Source organism: Pristiophorus japonicus, chromosome 2 (assembly GCF_044704955.1).
Source record: "Pristiophorus japonicus isolate sPriJap1 chromosome 2, sPriJap1.hap1, whole genome shotgun sequence".
Taxonomy (NCBI): Eukaryota; Metazoa; Chordata; class Chondrichthyes; family Pristiophoridae; genus Pristiophorus; species Pristiophorus japonicus.
The window spans coordinates 197,691,296-197,716,215 of NC_091978.1; the positions used below are offsets into that span (position 1 = coordinate 197,691,296).

Genomic DNA, 24,920 nt, shown 5'->3' on the forward strand with positions numbered 1-24,920 from the left:
AAATAAATTTTAAAATATCACATATTTAAAATTAAACAAAATGGAATTTAAATAATTATTTAAAACCAAAAGGTAATTTTTTGAAAAATAAATTTACATATTTTAAAGGATCTAAAAATAAATGTATCTTATTTCACGGGTTTTTAAATGTTTAAATTATTGAAAAAAATTTATTTTTCTGTCCTTTAAAAGTCTTGTGTTGATAAAAAGCAAGCCTTATGCTTTTATCAGGTGTAAGAATTTCAAATCGCCCAACTCTCCACCAGCGAATGCCCATTTACTTCAGATTCGTACGATTTGTCAAGAGGCTTCTTGACAGATTGCAAGTTCCTGGTTTCAGCACGTGCGCACCTCATATCCACCCGTAGGGGCCGCAAATTCAGCCCCATTGTGATTTATTCTGGGGTTTGATTATTACCCTAAATCACAGGTGTGAAGTTTAGTGGTGTAAATATGTTATATGAACCCTGAAGGTATATTTTAACAAAGCTGGCTAAGAAGACAGCAGTGAGTTTGATGGAATAATTGGAGGAGAAAAATAAATCTAATGTGAGCCTTCTAAAACCAACTACAGATTAGTGATCCTGATAGGAGTTGGATTTTTTTTAAATGTCAAATACTTGGAAGGATATCGAGATTCAGTAATGCACTGAGCCAGCACACTATCCTTTCATCACTGCTAGGTGGGTTTGATAGTCCTAATGGTCAGGACCTTGGTTAATTCATGATGTGGAAGTTCAGTAATTAGACAGCAGACTAGTATAAATAACTCTTACAGTTTTACTGGAAAAGTAATATTCATAATTTGCCACGCTTGTGGTCTGACAATGATATCTGAAATGTACTGAGGTACAGTTATTTTGACACCAGAAATATAGAAACGAATTCAAATAAATTCTTGCAATCTGTGGGAAGCACAATTAAATAATCGGTTCAATAAAACGGATATATCTCTTTTTCTAACCTTTTGTACTACTTTTTTATGACTGGTATGCCTAATACCTACATTTAGTCCTCAGAATTTTAGCACTGAATTACATTTTCTTTTGCAGCTCAAACAACAGTATTGATGAGTTTACCTTAATGTGAAAGTGCCAAAAGCAACAGTGCTGCACCATTTTCCTGCTTGCATTATAAGAGTTGACTGCTAACCAATTAAATTTAGAGTGAATTAAATTTGCGTGTAATTAATGGGTTAAACTGGCTAGTAATGTTGCGGTAGTGAAGGAAAGGAAATGAACATCATGTAACATACGTGTTAACAGTTCAGGATTGCAGCGTATTGATTAATAAACTTCAATTCGTCCAAAATGTGCTGTCCATATCCTATCCTGCACCAAACCCTGCTTGATTCCTAGAACTTATGTTACTGACCAATAAAGAAAAAAAAATAGTGCTTGATTTGGCCCTGGGCAATGAAGTGGTGTGAAACACTGATGAGAGTAGAATATTTTTTGAGAAAGAACATCCACAACATAGTTCAATGTAAAAATTGAAAATTATAATGAAAAGTAACCCGGTGCTGGTTTGGAAAAGGTAACGTTTAGTGAGTTAAGAAGGGATCCTGTTCAAATTAACTGAGCAGAAAGGTTAGCAGATAGGTTGATGGTCTGGCAGTGGGGAATCTTCAAATATGAGATGGGTAGAGTACAAAATAAATATATTCACACAAAGCAAAAAGCAGGTACATCAAAGAATAGATTTTTGTACAGAAATAGTTTGAAACTAAACTAACTTAAAAGGAAGACAACAAAAGTAGCACTGACAATACTGAAGAAAATCTTGAGGAATATTGAAAAAGCCGTGGGAAGGTGAAAAGTGAGATTAGAAAAGCTAAAAGAAAATTAGAAAAGGCTGGCAGTTAAGAAAAAAGTGCTGTTATAACCATATAAAAAGTAAAAGAATGGTTAGAGAAGGTAGGACCATGTGGGGATGAAGGATATGAAACAATTGTTGGAGATACCTGCAGAAAAGCAATTTGTTTTCAAAAAATTATCAAACTCAAGGTGGATAAGTCAACAGGCCGTGATAGCGTGCACCCTAGACGGTTGAAAGGAATCAGACAGGAGATAGCAGTGGCTCAGACCACAATTTTTCAATCCTTAAATATACAAATTTTGCCATGTGACTGGATTAGCCAGTGTAACACCTTTGTTCAAGAAGCAAATTGATTAACTGTAACTATAGGCCGCTAATAGCAGTTGTAAGGGAACTTTTAGAATTCATAATTTGAGATAAAATTAATGAGTATTCCAAAATGCATGGGTTAATCAAAGATAGCCAACAGAGATTTGTTGAAAGCAAGTTGTGTTTGAGTTTTTTGAAAAAGTAACCTATTAGATAGATAATAAGAATGCAATAGATGTAGAGGTTTTACCTCTCCAGTCCGGGACTCTTTAGTCCGGAAACCTCCCTGGTCCTGCATCAGTCCCGGCATGGATGGCGTCCATTGAAAAAATAAAATTGCGGCTCCACGTGTTAAATTTACGTGTGATGCATTTTGGAAAACAAATATTGACAGCTTTGCCTTGGCCAGCTGGAGGTTTTACACACTGGCTGGTGCTGTGGTTTGACACACGCTCCTCGCTGCCGAGGCCGCCTCTCCTTGCCTGATTGGTGGTGGGCGCGCATGCTCTGAAGGCTGCATCTGCAGTGCCGGGCTGAGCCGACATTTTCCTCCCCCACCCCCTGTTCTCGGAGGGGGGAGGGGGGGGGGGGTGTTGTTGTTGTGTGTGCGTGTGTCTCAGTAATCTCTAGGTTTTTCTTGTGTATGTATGTGGATTTTTGAAGTGGTGTTGTTCATTGAGGTAAGTGGGCCGGGCAAGGCAAGGGAAGAGAAGGGCAGGCGGCTGACTGAGGCGCTGAAGCTGCGCCTGAGGATTTTTTAAAAACGGAGTGATTCTGGACGACTAAATGCTGTACAGTAGGCTTTTGCGCAGTGCATGTGCAGAACGTGTTCGGGTGGTTGTCAGCAGCGTTGCCACCAGTTGACCTCCCATGGTTCGGGAAATTCTCTGGTCCGGCACCAGTCAGGTCCCAAGGATTAGTGAAGATTCCACAGGATGATGCCAAGGATGGGAAGCTACAGTTTGGAGGGAGAAATTTGTGATATTGGGATTATTTCCATTGAAACAGAGAGGGTAAGAGGAGATATAATGAAGGTTTTTAAAATTAGGAAGAGTTTTGATGGAATGAATAGGGAAAGACTATTTACTTCTGGTTGGGGAGTCAGTGACGAAGGGTCATCAATTTAAAATGGCTACAAAGAGAAAGCGGGGAGAGGTCAGGAGAAATTTCTTTACAAGTAGAGTTTTTGGAGCATGGAATGCTTTGCCACAGGAAATAGTTGAGGCAGAGACCATTGCAACTTTTAAGGGGAAATTGGGTAAATATTTGAAGCAGAGGACAATGCAGGGCTATGGGGGGAGAACAGGGCAGTGGAATTAGTTTTGGATTGCTTAGCATGGATATGATAGGCTGAATGGCTTCCATCTATGCTGTAAATTCTATAGTTCTACTGTCTTTCTCCTTCTCTCTCTCTTTTTAAAGTTTTACCTTTTGGTTTATATTTCCTCGCCGTATTCTTTGTCTTAAAATGTAACACCTTGCATTTCTCGGCATGAAATTTCATCTTTTTGCCCAATCTACTAACCTATATCCTCCTGAAGTAGCATACAGTCCTCTTCACATTTAACCACACTCTTGAGCCATTGCAAGTTTTGATATTGTGCCCCTGTACCTAAGCTGGAACATGATATAAATTATATAAAGCAGAAAAGCACATTGCTCAATGCTGATTGCTGGTGGCGACCACTGTTTGTATCTTTCTAATTTGCAAAGCATCCGTTAACCACTTTTCTGATGATTAACCAACTTCTTAATCATGCTGCTACATTTCCTTTAATTAGCAAGCATCATATGCAACATCTCATCAAACAACTTTTGAAAATCTCCATTATTTCTTCAAATAACTCTTATTGTATTTGTCAGACAGAACTTGCCGATTACAAATCCATGCTGCCTGTCGTTAGGTCTTCTGAGTATTAATTTTATCCTGTATTATGGCTGTAGAAGCTTGGCATTTACCTCGTGTCAGCCTTGGCCCAGTAGTAGCACTCTCACCTCTGAGTCAGAGGTTGTGGGTTCAAGTCATACTCCAGCGACTTGAACACATAATTTAGGCTGACACTTCTGTACTGAGGGAGCGCTGCACTGTTGGAGGTGTCGTCTTTCAGGTGAGAAGTTAAATTGAGGTCCGTCTACCAATGTTCACTTTAATTTTTTGGGAGGTTTGCGGCCCATTCAAAATGCGGCATGCACTGTTTTTCCTATTTAATACAAGTGAGCCTGCTGCGTGGGAGCTTAAAGGGGACATCACTGTCCACCCTCTCAGATGTATGTAAAAGGTCCCATGGCATTCTTCAAAAAAGAGCAGGGGCGTTGTCCCTGGTGTCCAGTCCTCTATACAACTACTATAATCAAAGATTCTGGTCAGAGCCTCTGAAATTAGAGAAGGAATTTTTCTCTCGTCATTCCAGGATGCATGCTATCAGGGCCTGGTGACCTTCCCACTTTTGAAATCCATCAATTTATTTTGGTACTAATTTCTTGTCTATAGTTATCTAATTGCTGTCCCCTCTCCTTTTCAGTTTTTATATGTTATGACTGCTGTTTCTTAGATGTTCCCCGTTTGTACATTACCTAGTTGCCCTAATTCATTTCTTGGAATCAGATCCAGCACTGCTTCATCCTTGGACCAAAAACATTCTGGAAAGCAGACCTGGGCAAATTGTAGAACCCCTCCATTCTTTGCCACTTTACCCCAGTCTATATTTGGGCATTTAAAACCATCCATTATGATAGCCCTGTTATTCTGCACTTTAATTTGCCTACATATCTCTTCCATCTGTTTTCCACTGTTCAGTAGTATATAATGGCCCTGAAATTTGGGTCGGCGGCTTTCTTCGGACGAACGCCTCCACCCAAGAATTTTTTACGAAAGTACCCGGTGGTCCCAGAGGCACCTTAGATTGCGGTGGGAGGCCTTCTCTTCCTGCGCATCGGAGTGCGACCACATCCTCGAGGTTCGCACATAGAAGCTGGAGTCACGTGATCGGGCAACCAATCATGGTACAGTATTCTCATTGATAGCGATGGGAACTCCGTACCTCCGAGTTTTTATTGCTACCAATGAGAGAAAACACATTAAACACAACATAACATTTTTTTAAAACGCACATATTTAAAATTAATTCAAATTAAAGTTAATTAAATGTTTTAGAAAAAAAATATATTTTTTTAATTTTTTTAAAGTCTTTTAATAGGGTTTAAAATAAACTTACCTTGGTAGACAGGGTTTTTAACATAAAAATGTGTGTTTAAATTTTATTTATATATGTTTTAAAACTCTTACGCTGGTAAAAGTAGGCTATACGCCTGCTTTTACTAGGTACAAGAGTTTTTAGGACATTCGCTGGGCAAGAGCTGGGCAAATGGCGCAATCTCACCTGCGCAAATGTCTTGGGTGCGGGGATGCAGAGGATCTGTCAAGACAAATCTTGGCAGATCGGAAAAGCCGGTTTTCAGCGCATGCGTATTGCGTGCCGAAAACCAGCTTTTGTGAGGCCTCGCCGGACCCGGCAAGCCCAGAATTTTACCCCCACTGTATTCCCAATAGAATAACAGTCCCCTTTGAGTATAATATCGGAAAGTGTGAGGTCATGCACTTCGGCAGAAAAAAATCAAAGAGCAAATTGTTATTTAAATGGAGAAAGATTGAAAAGTGCCGCAGTACAGCGAGACCTGGGGGTACTTGTGCATGAAACACAAAAGGATAGTATGCAGGTACAGCAAGTGATCAGGAAGGCCAATGGAATCTTGGCCTTTATTGCAAAGGGGATGGAGTATAAAAGCAGGGAAGTCTTGCTACAGCTAAATAAGGTATTGGTGACGCCACACCTGGAATACTGCGTGAAGTTTTGGTTTCCATATTTACAAAAAGATATATTTGCTTTGGAGGCAGTTCAGAGAAGGTTCACTAGGTTGATTCCGGGGATGTGAGGGTTGACTTATGAGGAAAGGTTGAGTAAATTGGGCCTCTACTCATTGGAATTCAAAAGAATGAGAGGTGATCTTATCGAAATGTATAAGGTTAGGAAAAGGGAGGTGCAACGAGACCTGGGTGTCATGGTTCATCAGTCATTGAAAGTTGGCATGCATTACAGCAGGCGGTGAAAAAGGCAAATGCGATGTTGGCCTTCTTAGCTAGGGGATTTGAGTATAGGAGCAGGGAGGTCTTACTGCAGTTGTACAGGGCCTTAGTGAGGCCTCACCTGGAATATTGTGTTCAGTTTTGATCTCCTAATCTGAGGAAGGACGTTCTTGCTATTGAGGAAGTGCAGCGAAGGTTCACCAGACTGATTCCAGGGATGGCTGGACTGACATATGAGGAGAGACTGGATCAACTGGGCCTTTATTCACTGGAGTTTAGAAGGATGAGAGGGGATCTCATAGAAACGTATAAGATTCTGACGGGACTGGACAGGTTAGATGCGGAAAGAATGTTCCCGATGTTGGGGAAGTCCAGAACCAAGGGACATAGTCTGAGGATAAAGGGTAAGCCATTTAGGACTGAGATGAGGAGAAACTTCTTCACTCAGAGAGTTATTAACCTGTGGAATTTCCTGCCGCAGAGAGTTGTTGATGCCAGTTCATTACGTATATTCAAGTGGGAGTTAGATATGGCAAATTTGGGTAAGGGGATCAAGGGGTATGGAGAGAAAGCAGGAAAGGGATATTGAGAGAATGATCAGCCATGATCTTATTGAATGGCGATGCAGGCTCGAAGGGCCGAATGGCCTATTCCTGCACCTATTTTCTATGTTTCTATGCTTATGGAGGGGGCTTGACAGGGTGGATGCAGAGAGGATATTTCCACTGATGGGGGAGTCTAGAACTAGAATAAGGGGCCGCCCATTTAAAACAGAGATGAGGAGAAATTTCTTCTGAGGATTCTAAAAAGGGAGGGAGAACAGCCAGTTGTCGTGGTGCACATTGGTACCAACGACATAGATAAAAAAAGGGATGAGGTCCTACGAAACGAATTTAAGGAGCTAGGAGCTAAATTAAAAAGTAGGACCTCAAAAGTAGTAATCTCGGGATTGCTACCAGTGCCACGTGCTACTCAGAGTAGGAATCGCAGGATAGCGCAGATGAATACGTATCTTGAGCAGTGGTGCAGCATGGAGGGATTCAAATTCCTGGGGGAGGTGGGACCAGTACAAACCGGACGGTCTGCATCTGGACAGGACCAGAACCAATGTCTAGGGGGAGTGTTTGCTCGTGCTGTTGGGGAGGAGTTAAACTAATATGGCAGGGGGATGGGAACCAATGCAGGGAGACAGAGGGAAACAAAAAGGAGACAAAAGGGAAAAAAAAGAAAGGAGATGAGGAAAAGTGGAGGGCAGAGAAACCCAAGGCAAAGAACATAAAGGGCCACAGTACAGCAAAATTCTAAAAGGACAAAGGGTGTTAAAAAAGCAAGCCTGAAGGCTTTGTGTCTTAATGCAAGGAGTATCCGTAATAAGGTGGATGAATTAACTGTGCAAATAGATGTTAACAAATATGATGTGATTGGGATTACAGAGACGTGGCTCCAGGATGATCGGGGCTGGGAACTCAACATCCAGGGGTATTCAACATTCAGGAAGGATAGAATAAAAGGAAAAGGAGGTGGTGTAGCATTGCTGGTTAAGGAGGAGATTAATGCAATAGTTAGGAAGGACATTAGCTTGGATGATGTGGAATCTATATGGGTAGAGTTGCAGAGCATCAAAGGGCAAAAAACGTTAGTGGGAGTTGTGTATAGACCTCCAAACAGTAGTAGTGATGTTGGGGAGGGCATCAAATAGGAAATTAGGGGTGCATGCAATAAAGGTGCAGCAATTGTAATGGGTGACTTTAATATGCACATAGATTGGGCTAACCAAACTGGAAGCAATACGGTGCAGGAGGATTTCCTGAAGTGCATAAGGGATGGTTTTCTAGACCAATATGTCGAGGAACCAACTAGGGGGGAGGCCATCTTAGACTGGGTGTTGTGTAATGAGAGAGGATTAATTAACAATCTCGTTGTGCGAGGCCCCTTGGGGAAGAGTGACCATAATATGGTGGAATTCTGCATTAGGATAGAGAATGAAACAGTTAATTCAGAGACCATGGTCCAGAACTTAAAGAAGGCTAACTTTGAAGGTATGAGGCGTGAATTGGCTAGGATAGATTGGCGAATGATACTTAAGGGGTTGACTGTGGATGGGCAATGGCAGACATTTAGAGACCGCATGGATGAACTACAACAATTGTACATTCCTGTCTGGCGTAAAAATAAAAAGGGAAGGTGGCTCAACCGTGGCTATCAAGGGAAATCAGGGATAGTATTAAAGCCAAGGAAGTGGCATACAAATTGGCCAGAAATAGCAGCGAACCCGGGGACTGGGAGAAATTTAGAACTCAGCAGAGGAGGACAAAGGGTTTGATCGGGGCAGGGAAAATGGAGTACGAGAAGAAGCTTGCAGGGAACATTAAGACAGATTGCAAAAGTTTCGATAGATATGTAAAGAGAAAAAGGTTAGTAAAGACAAACGTAGGTCCCCTGCAGTCAGAATCAGGGGAAGTCATAACAGGGAACAAAGAAATGGCGGACCAATTGAACAAGTACTTTGGTTCGATATTCACTGAGGAGGACACAAACAACCTTCCGGATATAAAAGGGGTCAGAGGGTCTAGTAAGGAGGAGGAACTGAGGGAAATCCTTATTAGTCGGGAAATTGTGTTGGGGAAATTGATGGGATTGAAGGCCGATAAATCCTCAGGGCCTGATGGACTGCATCCCAGAGTACTTAAGGAGGTGGTCTTGGAAATAGCGGATGCATTGACAGTCATTTTCCAACATTCCATTGACTCTGGATCATTTCCTATGGAGTGGAGGGTAGCCAATGTAACCCCACTTTTTAAAAAAGGAGGGAGAGAGAAAACAGGGAATTATGGACTGGTCAGCCTGACATCGGTAGTGGGTAAAATGATGGAATCAATTATTAAGGATGTCATAGCAGTGCATTTGGAAAGAGGTGACATGATAGGTCCAAGTCAGCATGGATTTGTGAAAGGGAAATCATGCTTGACAAATTTTCTGGAATTTTTTGAGGATGTTTCCAGTAGAGTGGACAAGGGAGAACCAGTTGATGTGGTATATTTGGACTTTCAGAAGGCTTTCGACAAGGTCCCACACAAGAGATTAATGTGCAAAGTTAAAGCACAAGAGATTGGGGGTAGTGTGCTGACATGGATTGAGAACTGGTTGTCAGACAGGAAGCAAAGAGTAGGAGTAAATGGGGACTTTTCAGAATGGCAGGCAGTGACTAGTGGGGTACCGCAAGGTTCTGTGCTGGGGCCCCAGCTGTTTACACTGTACATTAATGATTTAGATGAGGGGATTAAATGTAGTATCTCCAAATTTGCGGATGACACTAAGTTGGGTGGCAGTGTGAGCTGCGAGGAGGATGCTATGAGGCTACAGAGCGACTTGGATAGGTTAGGTGAGTGGGCAAATGCATGGCAGATGAAGTATAATGTGGATAAATGTGAGGTTATCCACTTTGGTAGTAAAAACAGAGAGACAGACTATTATCTGAATGGTGACAGATTAGGAAAAGGGGAGGTGCAACGAGACCTGGGTACATCAGTCATTGAAGGTTGGCATGCAGGTACAGCAAGTGGCTAAGAAAGCAAATGGCATGTTGGCCTTCATAGCGAGGGGATTTGAGTACAGGGGCAGGGAGGTGTTGCTACAGTTGTACAGGGCCTTGGTGAGGCCACACCTGGAGTATTGTGTGCAGTTTTGGTCTTCTAACCTGAGGAAGGACATTCTTGCTATTGATGGAGTGCAGCGAAGGTTCACCAGACTGATTCCCGGGATGGCGGGACTGACCTATTAAGAAAGACTGGATCAACTGGGCTTGTATTCACTGGAGTTCAGAAGAATGAGAGGGGACCTCATAGAAACGTTTAAAATTCTGACAGGGTTAGACAGGTTAGATGGAGGAAGAATGTTCCCAATGTTGGGGAAGTCCAGAACCAGGGGACACAGTCTAAGGATAAGGGGTAAGCCATTTAGGACCGAGATGAGGAGAAACTTCTTCACCCAGAGAGTGGTGAACCTGTGGAATTCTCTCCCACAGAAAGTTGTTGAGGCCAATTCACTAAATATATTCAAAAAGGAGTTAGATGAAGTCCTTACTTCTAGGGAGATCAAGGGGTATGGCGAAAAAGCAGAAATGGGGTACTGAAGTTGCATGTTCAGCCATGAACTCATTGAATAGCGGTGCAGGCTAGAAGGGCCGAATGGTCTACTCCTGTACCTATTTTCTATTCTATGTAAATATGTGGAATTCGCTGCCTCAGAGAGCTGTGGAAGCTGAGACATTGAATAACTTTAAAACAGAAATAGACAGTTTCTTAAACGATAAGGGGTTATGGGGAACGAGCTGAGTCCATGATCAGATCAGGCATGATCTTATTGAATGGCGGAGCAGGCTTGAGGGACCGTATAGCCTACTCCTGTTCGTATTTCTTATGTTCCTATTTCTTACGTTCTTATGTTATGTTCTTATTCCTTACTTCTAAACAAATAGATTCATATTTTGCATCATCCCTATGTTCTGGTGCTGTTTTGGAATTTTGGTTAACTGAAGTCCCTGCTTCCTTTTTTCATGTTTTAACTCTGGATATTTTGCAACCAGAAATGTTCAACTCCGAGGGCTAGAATTTTGCCGACTTTGCGACCGGGTTTTCACCGCGATTTGATTCTACAAGGCAAAAACCCGGTCAGTGGGATCTTCGGGCACCATTTTGCAGCGGCACTTCCACGTGCTGCCGGGGAGAGGTGCGCGACGTGAAACAATGTGCAATGCCACGGATTGTGTTACCGTCGTACCTTCGGCACTCTGCCACACCCAGAATACCGACAGGTCGGTGCAGCCTTGCCAGCATCTGTAAGTATGAAAACCTGCAAAAAAGGTAAGTTAAAGTTTTTATTTTTCAATTATCTTTCAGCGATTTAGTAGTTCAGGGTTGTGTGAATGTTTTAAATTTTTTTTGTTTGTCGCCCTTCCCAAGGCCTCTCTCGCAGTGCTACCGACCTCGGACTAAAGTTGCCGAAACTCACGGTTTGCGCCACGAATCCTCATGCAACACTGACTTTACTGCAGACGTAAAGGCCGAAATTTCGGCCTAAAAACAGTAGCGCTGCAAAAACGGTAATTTTAGCATAAAGCTACCGTTTTCGCCAACAACCGAAAATCTAGCCCCTAGTTTTGCCCTAGCCTACACCACATCTCCAGTCCATCTTCTACAAGTTGAGGTTTTCTGATTTTTTTTTTGTATTGGTGCTTATTAATATTGTACTTGAACCACTATTAAGACAGTAGTACTGTAAGTATCAGCTGGTATCCAGGCTATAGTACAAAAGTCAGTTGTGCAGATAGTGCATATTGTATTGCTAATTTATACTGCAACAGCGTTACTATTAGACCAAATATAAAAACTGGGTAAGACACTCGTAGTATATCAGCTGTCTACCACAGAAAATTTTTGTTTAATTTTTAGGTTTTGCTTCATCGTCTAGCCCACTTTCAGCGTGTGTGGAGTTTGGCACCCAATGAAAACACAGGAAAAGAAGTTAGATCATTAGCATGGAGGCCAGATGGAAAAGGTAAAGCACTTAAATGCACCAGATTTCATGACCCCATATAGTTGTAAAATTGTGTATGTTGGTAATAAATCCTTTATTATTTTTCGACTAGTTTTAGCCTTTAGTCTCGCAGACACTCGGCGAATTGTTCTATGTGATGTGGAAAAAGCAGAGATCCTACATTTTTTCTCCTTGGAAAACGTAGTCACCTGCATGCACTGGACTGAGGTGACGGATCCGAAAAGGTAATCAAAAACATAAGCTCAGTCTTCATTGCAATTATGTTGATTCAGTTTTTTAAATACATTTGTTTTTGTAAAAGTAAAATCCAAATTCAGATGTTTTGAGGCATTCACGACTAAAAGGCTACTTTATATTGGGCCAAATCTTGTTGGAGTGGTGCTTCTTGCGGCACCTGCCGTTAGACTTTTTCCTGTAGCCGTTAGGTTGAACATTTTTTCTGCTGTAACTTGCTGGAAGTGTGAACTGATAACAATGTAGCATGGGCAACAGGACATCGAGGACCTTGGTGAACGGCGGGACCAACATTGTATCTACAAGTCAGGTGTGTGATGGAATACGCTCCATTTGCCTGGATGAATGCAGTTCCAACAACACTCAAGAAGCTCAACACCATCCAGGAAAAAGCAGTCCACTTGATTGGCACCCCATCCACCACAAACATTCCCTCCCTCCACCACTGGCATATCATGGCTGCAGTGTGTACCATTTACAAGATGCACTACAGCACCTCCCAAACCCGTGATCTCTACCAACTAGAAGGACAAGGGCAGCAGGCACATGGGAACACCACCACCTCCACATTCCCCTCCAAGTATATCGCCGTTCCTTCATCGTCGCTGGGTCAAAATCCTGTACTCCCTCCCTAACAGCTCTGTGGGAGTATCTTCACCACACGGACTGCAGCGGTTCAAGAAGGCGGCTCACTACCACCTTCTCGAGGGCAATTGGGGATGAACAATAAATGCTGGCCTTGCCAGCGATGCCCATGTCCCATGAATGAATAAAAAAAAAACATGCAGGAATGAGACTTAGCAGTTTAAGTTGTTCACTTTCTGGGAAGAGAAGTTGATTAGGATTGTATTAATTATTATCATGTCGTTAAAAGGCAAGTTCTGGAGATTCGCTGCTCATGGCGTATCTCTTAATCCCCTGAAATTGCTGGTCTATTTGCACATTAATAACAGCATGCATTGTTCACACGCCATTATTTTTCCAGCAAGATTTGGCCTATCATATGTCCTCAAAATGGTCACAATACTGACAGAATTTTTACAAATCTGCTTTGCTAATTGATTGGAAGGGGGCACTATTTCTTGAAAGCACTCTCCCAATTGTTTTGTTGAACATATATTTTAGTTTCTGATTACAGTAAAAACTTGGGGTCAAGAAAAGGCCATTTGGTTCATTGATATTTAATCCTTTGTTGTTCTGGCATTTCCAGCTTTATTTTAAACATTTCCTATGCTTTTATCTCATCGTAGGAAGGTGGTGAGTGAAGCCTTATGTCGGGGAAGATTTTCTCTGTGCAGCAAAATCATAACCCATTTTTTATAAATGGATTTATACATAATGCACTGAGAAAATTTTCTCCCATGGTGGAAAAATCCTAGACTACTGTATATAATGAGCGGCCAGAGTGTAACGTGTTTTTATTCTCAGTGCAGTATAACTTCAAATGACATTAACAAAGTTTTGAGAGCAAATCACATGCTCCTTTGGGCAGACATGCTGTGGAGAGACCAAAAAAAAATGTATGGAATAAAATATAAGCTCCCAAAGACACTAAAGAAGCAGAAAAATTGATATAGCTGAAGATGTAGCTATTTCAGGTTATCGTTCAATATTTACTGTTAACATTTCTTTCCAGTGCCACTCCCTCAATCAGTTTAATAGACGAGGAAGGAAGCCTTTTCTTGCCCAAGTTACCTGCACTACCAAAGAGGTAAATTTAACGAAGTGTGACTAAAATTTAATGAGACCCAATTAATTTACTTGATGATGATCAAGCACTTTGTTTTATTGTCAGTCAGTTGAATAAAAATTGATACATTTGAAATGCTTTCAAAGATTTATTGTGGAAGCAATACAACTAATCCACAGTTATATCTTGGGTTTCTGCTAATAACTTATTTTGGAGTGTCTTGCTTGTCAAATGTATCTCATTGAATGTTTGGAGCGCTCAGCAAAAAAATAAACAGAAGTTTGACCTGATTGCTCTAATTGTAGCCACTGAAACTTGAATATTGTGGTTCACTACTAGCTAAAAAAACTGATCTTTATGATTTTCAACCAAGCAAAGAACAGCTTTTACTGATGTGGCTTTCAGCACTAAAATAGATTATGGAGCTTGTATACATAGGATAAAAGTTAAGTTTACCATTGAAGCATAACTAAGAAAATACATAAAATAATAGATAAATACAACAACATGTATTTATATAGCGCCTTTAACGTAGTGAAACGTCCCAAGGCCGCTTCTCAGGAGTATTATGCGATTCAAATTTGACACCGAGTTGCTTAAATAGAAATTAGCGCAGACTTGGTCAAAGAGGTATGTTTTAAGGACCATTTTGAAGGAAGAAAAAGAGGCGGAGAGGTTTAGGCAGGGAGTTCCAGAGCTTGGGGCCTAGGCAACAGAAGGCACGGCCACCAATGGTTGAGCGATTATAATCAGAGATGCTCAGAAGAGCAGAATTAGAGCAGCGCAGCACAGACATCTCGGGGAGGGGATTGTGGGACTGGAGGAGATGATAGAGATGGGGAGGGGCAAGGCGATAGAGGGATTTGAAATTAAGGATGAGAATTTTGAAATTGAGGTGCTGCTTAAGCGGAAGCAAATATAGGTCAGCGAGCATGGGGGTGATGGGTGAACGGGATTTGGTGTGAGTTAAGACACGTGCAGCCGAGTTTTGGATGACCTCAAGTTTCTGTAGGGTAGAATGTGGGAGGCCAGCCAAGAGTGCGTTGGAATAGTGAAGTCTAGAGGTAACAAAGGCACGGGGTGAGAGATTCAGCAGCAGATGAGCTTGAGGTGAGGCAGAGACGGCGATGTTACGGAGGTGGAAATTGGCGGTCTTAGTTATGGTGTGGATATGTGGCATGAAGCTCATTTCTAGGTCAAATATGACAACAAGGTTGCGAACAGTCTAGGCAGATGCTAGGGAGAGGGATGGAGTCAGTGACTTGGGAACGGAGTTTGTGGCAGGACCAAAGACAATGGCTTCAGTCTTCCCAATATTTAATTGGAGAAATTTTCTGCTCATCCAGTACAGAATGTCGGGCAAGCAGTATGACAATTTAGAAACAGTGGAGGTGGAGCTGGGTGTTGTCAGCATATATGTGGAAACGGAGGCTGTGTTTTCGGATGTTGTCGGTGGTGGGGGGGGGGGGGGGGGGTAAGCATGTAGATGAGAAATAGGAGGGCGTCAAGGGTAGATCCTTGGACACCAGAGGTAACAATGCGGGAGCGAGAAGAGAACACATTGCAAGTGATTCTTTGGCTATGATTAGATAGATAAGAGTGGAACCAAGCGAGTGCAATCCCACCCAGCTGGACGACAGTGGAGAGGCATTGGAAGAGGATGGAGTGGTCAACCGTGTCAAAGGCTGCAGACAGGTTGAGAAGGAGGAAGCTAGTTTACTTTTGTCACAGTCGCAAAGGATGTCATTTGTGACTTTGATGAGAGCTGTTTCGGTACGGGGTGGAAAGCTGATTGGAGGGATTCAAACATGGAGTTCTGGGAAAGTTGGGCACAGATTTGGGAGGCGTTGAAGGATTTTGGAAAGGAAAGGGAGGTTGGAGATGGGACGGTAGTTTGCAAGAACAGAGGGGTCAAGGATTGTTTTTTTTGGGGAGAGGGCTAATGGCAGATTTGAAGAGGAGGAGGACAGTACCTGAAGAGAGAGAACAGTTAAAAATACCAGCTAACACGGGAGCCAGAAAAGGAAGTTGGGTGGTCAACAGTTTAGTAGGAATAGGGTCGGAGGGGCAGGAAGTGGGTCTCAAGAACAAGATGAGAGTGGAGAGGTTATGAGGGGAGATCGGAGAGAAACTGGAGAATGATGTGAGTTTAGGGCTAGGGCAGGGGGGCACCTTAGAGGAAGTTTGGACCAGTGAGCTAGGGAAAGGAAGAAAGTGGCAAAGGCAGCTAATTGGATGGTCTCAATCTTGGAGACAAGGAAGTCCATGAGTAAGTTAGAACCTGTGCATTTTATTTTCTGATTTGCTGTCTGAGATATCTTCAATGTGATTGGCTTCTCAGCCTACTTGATGACATCACTGTTGTTGAACGCTGGAGATTCGCTAGATTTGGCGCCAGATTCAAACAAAGGTTGGGAGAGCTGAACATCACGCCACACAGATCACGAGATCTTTGTGGACAGCTTTCTTCGAGGTCAGCGGCAAGCGCCGTCGCTTCGCTGCTGCCCACAAATTCCAGGCTGTTGTAGCTAAATGTAGCCATATACTTGGGGTCAAGAAACAGGCAATGAGATTAATGTGAAAATACTAACCAAGACAGGTCAAGAAAGGAATCTTAGGGTCATAACAGATAGAGTCCTGAAGTAAAATTAAGATAGACAATTGGAGTTGGGTTGCATACAAAGAGAAATGGAGAATAAATCAAAGGAAGCAATACTAGAGATGATATACTTACAGATTATCAATAATTACATCAAGCATTGGTAAAGTCTCAGCTGGAGGATTGTGTTCAGTTTTGGAATTTGCACTACAATAAAAATGTAATATAGCTGGATACGACACTGACCTCAACTGGAGATCTTTCCCTCACGGCCTCCAAATTCATAGTCCCCAACCCCGCTCAGCCTGCTTCCACCTCTTTCGTAAGATCTACAAACTGTACTGGTAGACCCATCGTTTCAGCCTGTTCTTGCCTAACGGAACTTATTTCTTCGTATCTCGACTCTATTTTTTTCTCCCCTTGTCCAGTCTTTTCCCATCTAGTTCTGCGACTCTGCCCTCTGCCACATTAACAGTTTTCAGTTTCCTGGTCTTAACCGTCTCCTTTTTACCAAGAATGTCCAGTCCCTCTACACATCCATCCCCACCAGGACAGTCCGAGGGCCCTTCGCTTCTTCCTTGAATGGAGGCCCAACCAATCCCTATGCATCACCACCCTCCTCCACCTGGCTGAACATGTTCTTACATTGAAGAACCTCTCCTTTGATTCCACTCATTGCTTCCAAATAAAATATGTTGCTATGGGAACCCGTAAGAGTCCTGGCCAATATTCTCTCTAATTTGTTTTGGCTCATGAGGCCCATTCAAAATACCGCGCATGCGCGTTTCTTTCTATTTAAAAGCCGACAAGCCGGCTCCCCGGGACCCCTGGAATGCTGCACGCCCGTACAGCTTACCGGGAACATTGGTCCTAGTGATGTCTGGCTTTTTGTGGGATAGGTGGGAACATTCTTTGTTCCAGTCCTACTCAGGTCTTCTCCCTCATCTCTTTTGATGACAGTATTGGTGCAGCTTCCTGCTCTCGCCCCGAACTGGAAAATGTCATCAGCTTTGCTTCCAATTTCCATCCCTCCATCATCTTCACATGGTCCATCTCTGACTTTCCCCTTCCCTTCCTCGACTTCTCTATTTCCATTTCTGGGGATAGGCTATCGATCAATATCTACCATAAGCCTGCTGACTCCAAAAGCTACCTTGAATAACGCTTCCTCCCACCCTGCTTCCTGAAAGGAAGTTTCTCCGTCTCTGTTGCATCTGATCTGATGATGCCACATTTCATACCAGTGCTTCTGATACGTCTTCCTTTTTCCCCAACCAGGGGCTCCCCTCGACTGTCCATCCCATTTCCCGTTCATTGCGAGAGGGATGGAGTACAAAAGCAGGGAGGTCCTTCTGCAACTGTATAGGGTATTGGTGAGGCCGCACCTGGAGTACTGCGTGCAGTTTTGGTCACCTTACTTAAGGAAGGATATACTAGCTTTGGAGGGGGTACAGAGACGATTCACTAGGCTGATTCTGGAGATAAGGGGGTTACCTTATGATGATAGATTGAGTAGACTGGGTCTTTACTCGTTGGGGTTCAGAAGGATGAGGGGTGATTTTATAGAAACATTTAAAATCATGAAAGGGATAGACAAGATAGAGGCAGAGAGGTTGTTTCCACTGGTTGGGGAAACTAGAACTAGGGGGCACAGCCTCAAAATACGGGGGAGCCAATTTAAAACCGAGTTGAGAAGGAATTTCTTCTCCCAGAGGGTTGTGAATCTGTGGAATTCTCTGCCCAAGGAAGCAGTTGAGGCGAGCTCATTGAATGTATTCAAGTCACAGATAGATAGATTTTTAACCAATAAGGGAATTAAGGGTTATGGGGAGCAGGCGGGTAAGTGGAGCTGAGTCCACGGCCAGATCAGCCATGATCTTGTTGAATGGCGGAGCAGGCTCGAGGGGCTAGATGGCCTACTCTTGTTCCTAATTCTTATGTTCTTATGTCTTATGTTCTTATGTACTTCTGCTCTCACCCCTTCCTCCTAGAACCACGACAGAGTTCCCCTTGTCCTCATCTTCCATTTCACCAGCCTCTGCCATTTCTGCCACATCCAGTGTGACACCACATCAAACACACCTTTCCTTCCCCTTCCAGCATTCCAAAAAGGCTGTTCCCTCCTCAACACTCTGGTCCACTCTTCAATCACCCCCTCCCCTTCCCATGGCACCTTCCCATGCAAGCACAGGAGATGCAAAACCTTCCCTTTTACCTTCTCCCTTCCCACCGTCCAGGGCCCCAGAAACTCCTTCCAGGTGAAACGACAACTTACTTGTACTACTTTCAATTTAATATCCTGTATTCGCTGCTCTCAATGCAATCTTCTCTACATTGGGGAGACCAAATGCAGATTGAAGGATCGCTTCGTGGAACACCTTCACTCACTCCACAAGCATGACCCTGAGCTTCCAGTCGCTTGTCATTTTAATTCTCCATTCCACTTCCACTCTGACTTCTCTGTCCTCAGCCTCTTACACTGTTCCAATGAAACTCAAGTAATAGCACCTCATCTTTTGATAAGGCACTTTACAGCTTGCCGGTTGAAGTCTGGAATTGGATTCAACAAATTCAGATCATAACCACCACTCCCATTTTTTTGGACAGTAACTGTTGGTAATGATTCTACTGTTGTCATTTACAGCTCCATGTCACATTACCACCCTCATTTGTCTGAATCACTCCTGTTTTATGCCCTATCACAGACCTTACTTTTTGTTCTTTCCCTATCTCCCTCCTTCCCAGCCTCTGTACTTGCTAAAAAACCTGTAATATCTAACTTTTTCCAGTTCTGATGGAAGATCATCGACCTGAAACATTAACTCTGTTTCTCTCTCCACAGATGCTGCTTGACCTGTTGAGCATTTCCAATATTTTCTGTTTTTATTTCAGGATGTATAACTCTTTTAAGGGGAATATGAATAAGATGTTCAAAATAATAAAGCTCAGGAATGTAGCAGATCAGTTGAAGTTATTTGCATTGTCATAAAGCAGCCGAATGAGGAGATGTGAGCATTAAGCTGAAAAAGGGTAGATTGTAAGGAAACAATACTAAGGGAGTAGCTGGTTATTGGAATGAACATAAGAACATAAGAAATAGAAACATAGAAAATAGGTGCAGGAGTAGGCCATTCGGCCCTTCGAGTCTGCACCGCCATTCAATATGATCATGGCTGATCCTCTAGCTCAACACCATATTTCCACTTTTTCCCCATACCCATTGATGCCTTTTGTTTCTAGAAATCTATCTATCTCTCTCTCAAATATATTCAGTGACTTGGCCTCCACAGTCTTCTGTGGTAGAGAATTCCGCAGGTTCACCACCCTCTGAGTGAAAAAGTTTCTCCTCATCTCGGTCCTAAATTCCCTACCCCATATCCTGAGACTGTGACCCCTTGTTCTAGACTTCCCAGCCAGGGGAAACATCCTCCCCGCATCCAGTCTATCCAACCCAGTCAGAATTTTATACATTTCAATGAGATCCCCTCTCATTCTTCTAAACACTAGTGAATACAGGCCTAATCGACCCAATCTCTCCTCGTACGACAGTCCTGCCATCCCAGGAATCAGCCTGGTGAACCTTCGCTGCACTCCCGCCATGGCAAGTATATCCTTTTTTAGGTATGGAGACCAAAAATGCACACAATACTCCAGGTGCGGACTCACCAAGGTCCTGTATAACTGTAGTAAGGCATTCTTGCTCCTGTACTCAAATCCTCTTGCAATGAAGGCCAACATACCTGTTGCCTTCCTAACTGCTTGCTGCACCTGCATGTTTGCTTTCAATCACTGGTGTACAAGGATAACCAGATCCCTCTGTACATTGACACTTCCCAAGCCATCACCATTTAAATAATACTTTGTCCTTATGTTTTTCCTACCAAAGTGGATAACTTCATATTTATTCATGTTATATTGCATTTGCAATGTGTTTGCCCACTCACTCAACCTATCTAAATCGCCATGCAGTGTCTTTGCATCCTTCTCACAACTCACAATCCCACCTAGTTTTGTGTCGTCAGCAAACTTGGAAATATTACATTGGGTTCCCTCATCCAAATCATTTATATATATATATATATATATATAGTGAATAGCTGGGGCCCAAGCATTGATCCCTGTGGTACCCCACTAGACACTGCCCGCCACCCCGAAAAAGACTCGTTTATTCTTACTCTCTGTTTCCTGTCAGTTAACCAATTTTCAGTCCGTGCCAATACATTACCCTCAATCCTACGTGCTTTAATTTTGCACACTAACCTCTTATGTGGGACTTTATCAAAGGCCTTCTGAAAATCCAAATACACTGCATCCACTGGTTCGCCCTTATCTATTCTATCAGTTACATCCTCAAAAAACTCCAGTAGGTTTGTCAAACATGATTTTCCTTTCATAAATCCATGTTGACTTTGTTTAATCCTGTTGATATTATCTAAATATGCCGTTATCATATCCTTTATAATAGACTCCATCATTTTCCCTACTATTGATATAGAAACATAGAAAATAGGTGCAGGAGTAGGCCATTCGGCCCTTCGAGCCTGCACCACCATTCAATGAGTTCATGGCTGAACATGCAACTTCAGTACCCCATTCCTGCTTTCTCATCATACCCCTTGATCCCCCTAGTAGTAAGGACTGCATCTAACTCCTTTTTGAATATATTTAGTGAATTGACCTCAACAACTTTCTGTGGTAGAGAATTCCACAGGTTCACCACTCTCTGGGTGAAGAAGTTTCTCCTCATCTCGGTCCTAAATGGCTTACCCCTTATCCTTAGACTGTGACCCCTGGTTCTGGACTTCCCCAACATTGGGAACATTCTTCCTTCATCTAACCTGTCTAAACCCGTCAGAATTTTAAACGTTTCTATGAGATCCCCTCTCATTCTTCTGAACTCCAGTGAATACAAGCCCAGTTGGTCCAGTCTTTCTTGATATGTCAGTCCCCGCCATCCCGGGAATCAGTCTGGTGAACCTTCGGTGCACTCCCTCAATAGCAAGTATGTCCTTCCTCAAGTTAGGAGACCAGAACTGTACACAATACTCCAGGTGTGGCCTTACCAAGGCCCTGTACAACTGTAGTAACACCTCCCTGCCCCTGTACTCAAATCCCCTCGCTATGAAGGGCCAACATGCCATTTGTTTTCTTAATCGCCTGCTGTACCTGCATGCCAACCTTCAATGACTGATGTACCATGACACCCAGGTCTCGTTGCAGGGAACTACAGATCAGACTAACTGATCTGTAGTACCCTGTTTTCTCTCTCCCTCCTTTTGTAAATAGAGGGGTTACATTTGCCACCCTCCAATCTTCAGAAACTGTTCCATATATAGAATTTTGGAAGATGACAACCAATGCACCTACTATTTCCATGGCTACCTCTTTTTAGTATTCTGGAATGCAGATCATCAGGCCCTGGGGATTTATCTGCCTTCAGTCCCATTAGTTTCTCCAGCACTATTTTCTTACCAATTATCATTTCCTTTAATTCCTCTTGCTCACTAGACCCTTGGTTCCCTAGCATTTCTGGGACGTTATTTGTGTCCTCTTCCGTGAAGACAGAACCAAAGTATTTATTTAATTGTTCTGCCATTTCCTTGTTCCCCATTATAATTTCTCCCATTTCTGTTGTAAAGGACCTACATTTGTCTTTACTAATCTTTTTCTTTTTACGTTCCTTGCAAGTTTACGCTCATACTCTATTTTTCCCCTCTTATTCAATCTCTTGGTCCTTTTTTGCTGAATTCTAAACTGCTCCCAATCTTCAGGTTTGGTACTTTTTCTGGCAACTTTATATAACTCCTCTTTGGATCTAATACTATCCTTAATTTCTTTTGTTATCCTTGGTTGGGCCACTTTTCCTTTTGTGGTTTTATGCCAGAAAGGAAAGTATAACTGTTGCAATTCATGCATTCGTTCCTTAAATATTATCCATGGCCTATCCACAGTCGTGCCTTTTAATGAATCTTCTCAATCTATCATAGCCAATTCATTCCTCATACCTTCGGAGTTTCCTTTGTTTAGATTTAGGACCTTAGTTTCAGATTGGACTACTTCACTTTCCATCTTAATAAAGAATTCAATCATGTTATGGTCACTCTTCCTAAAGGACCCCACACAACAAGATTGTTAATTAACCCTTTCTCATTGCACAATATCCAATCTAGGATAACCTGTTCCCTAGTAGGCTCCTCAACATACTGGCCTAAAAAACCATCTCGTACACACTCCAGGAATTCATCTTCCACAGTATTATTACTAATTTGGCTTGGCTGGTCTATATGTAGATCAAAGTCACCTACAATTACTGTAGTACGCTTGCTACGTGCATCTCTAATTTCCTGTTTGATGCAGGGGTAGGCCATTTGGCCCCTCGAGCCTGCTCCGCCATTTAATAAGATCATGGCTGATCTGAACATGAACTCTGCTCTACTTCCCTGCCCACTCCCAATAACCCTTTATTCCTTTATCGCTTAAAAATCTGTCTATCTCCGCCTTAAATATATTCAATGACCCAGCCTCCACAGCTCTCTGGGGCAGAGAATTCCACTGATTTGCAACCTTCTGAGAGAAGAAATTCCTCCTCATCTCAGTTTTAAATGGGCAGCCCCTTATTCTGAGACTCTGTCCCCTAGTTTTAGTTTCCCCTGAGTGGAAATATCCTCTCTGCATCCACCTTCTCGAGCCCCTTCATTATCTTATATGTTTCGATAAGATCACCTCTCATTCTTCTGAACTCCAATGAGTATAGGCCCAATCTACTCAACCTATCTTCATTAGTCAACCCCCTCATCTCCGGAATCAACCTAATGAACCTTCTCTGAACAGCCTCCAATGCAAATACATCCTTCGTGAGGGCGCTGAGCACCTCGGGTCTCGTCGCTAAGAGCATGGAGAAAAGAAACACAGGCAGCGGCAGGAGCGTGCGGCAAACCAGACTCCCCACCCACCCTTTCCTCCAACGACTGTCCCACCTGTGGCAGAGATTGTAATTCCCGTATTGGACTGTTCAGTCACCTGAGAACTCACTTTTGGAGTGGAAGCAAGTCTTCCTCGATTTCGAGGGACTGTCTCTGATGATGATCCTTAAATACGGAGACCAAAAATATACGCAGTACTCTGTGGCCTCACCAATGCCCTGTACAGTTGTCGCAGGACTTCTCTGCTTTTATACTCTATCCCCCTTGCAATAAAGGCCAACATTCCATTTGCCTTCCTGATTACTTGCTGTAACTGCATACTAACTTTTTGTGTTTCATGCACAAGGACCCCCAGGTCCCCTCTGTACTGCAACACTTTGCAATTTTTCTTCATTTAAATTATAATTTGCTTTTCTATTTGTGCCAAAGTGGATGACCTCACATTTTCCCACATATTGGGCCCAAGTTTCCACATGATTTGCGCCTGATTTTTAGGAGCAACTGGTGGAGAACGGACTATCTTAGAAATCGCAATTCTCCCCTTTTTGTTTTCTGCAGTTCTAGTCAGGTAGAACAGTTCTACTTTGGAACAGAATTTTTTCTTCAAAAGGGGGCGTGTCCGGCCACTGACGCCTGATTTGAAAGTTTCCACAGTGAAAACGTACTCCAAACTAAAGTAGAATAGAGCAAGTGAAGATTTTTGTAGAACTGAAAAAACCTGTTCTACACATTAAAAAATCAGGCGCAGGTTACAAATTAGGCGTCCAGAACGAGGTGGGGGGGGGGAAGGGAAGTCATTAAATTCTATAATAAATCCTTATTTATACTTATACAAATATTATACAAATAAATCCAACCTGAATAAACATTTATAAGCAAAGAAAAGATTAAATAAACCATCTTCCTACCTGTGTGAAAGTGCTTCAGGCAGGCCTTTTGGGACCGAAGGCTGAACGGGCCGGTCTGAGACTTCGGGCAGGGCCCGTCCCCAGCACCAGATTTACAGGTAGGTGGCGTTGGGTTGGGTCGGGGAGGTTCGGTTCGGAGAGGAGGGGGAGGGAGAGAGAGAGAGAGAGAGAGAGAGACCAGGTCGGGTCGGGGGGCGGGAGCGCGGGTCGGGTCGGGTCCAGTCGGGGGGGGGCGGGGAGCGGGAACAGGAGCGCGGGTCGGGTCCAGTCGGGGGAGCGGGAACAGGAGCGCGGGTCGGGTCCAGTCGGGGAACGGGAACAGGAGCGCGGGTCGGGGAGGCGGGGAGCAGGAACAGGAGCGCGGGTCGGGTCCAGTCGGGGGGGGCGGAGAGCGGGAACAGGAGCGCGGGTCGGGTCCGGTCCAGTCGGGGAGGCAGGGAGCGGGAACAGGAGCGCGGGTCGGGTCCAGTCGGGCGGGGGGGGGGAGGGCAGCGGGAACAGGAGCGCGGGTCGGGTCCAGTCGGGAGGGCGGAGCGGGAACAGGAGCGCGGGTCGTGTCCAGTCGGGGTGGCGGGGAGCGGGAACAGGAGCGCAGGTCGGGTTGGGTCAGTCGGGGGTGGGGGGGGGGCGCGGGTGTCGGGTCTGGTCCGGTCCGGAGGCTGGGGGGGGCGGGGAGCGAGTGTCGGGTCTGGTCCGGAGGCAGGGTGGGGGGGAGCGGGTGTCGGGTCTGGTGCCAGAGGCAGGGGGGGTGCGAGGAGCGAGTGTCAGGTCTGGTCGGGGGGGGGCAGCAGGAGCTGGC

The 24,920-nt window shown here is 43.6% G+C and overlaps 1 protein-coding gene across 2 annotated transcripts in view; it reads left to right on the top strand.

Moving 5' to 3' along the window:
* Positions 1–24,920, top strand: part of anapc4 (anaphase promoting complex subunit 4) — a 139,237-nt gene that overhangs the window by 13,740 nt on the left and 100,577 nt on the right. For both annotated transcript variants that reach the window (XM_070870715.1, XM_070870716.1), the window contains exons 3-5: positions 11,662–11,767; positions 11,859–11,991; positions 13,638–13,712. In XM_070870715.1, the coding sequence (XP_070726816.1) occupies positions 11,662–11,767; positions 11,859–11,991; positions 13,638–13,712 (314 nt within the window). The remainder of the gene's footprint in view (positions 1–11,661; positions 11,768–11,858; positions 11,992–13,637; positions 13,713–24,920) is intronic.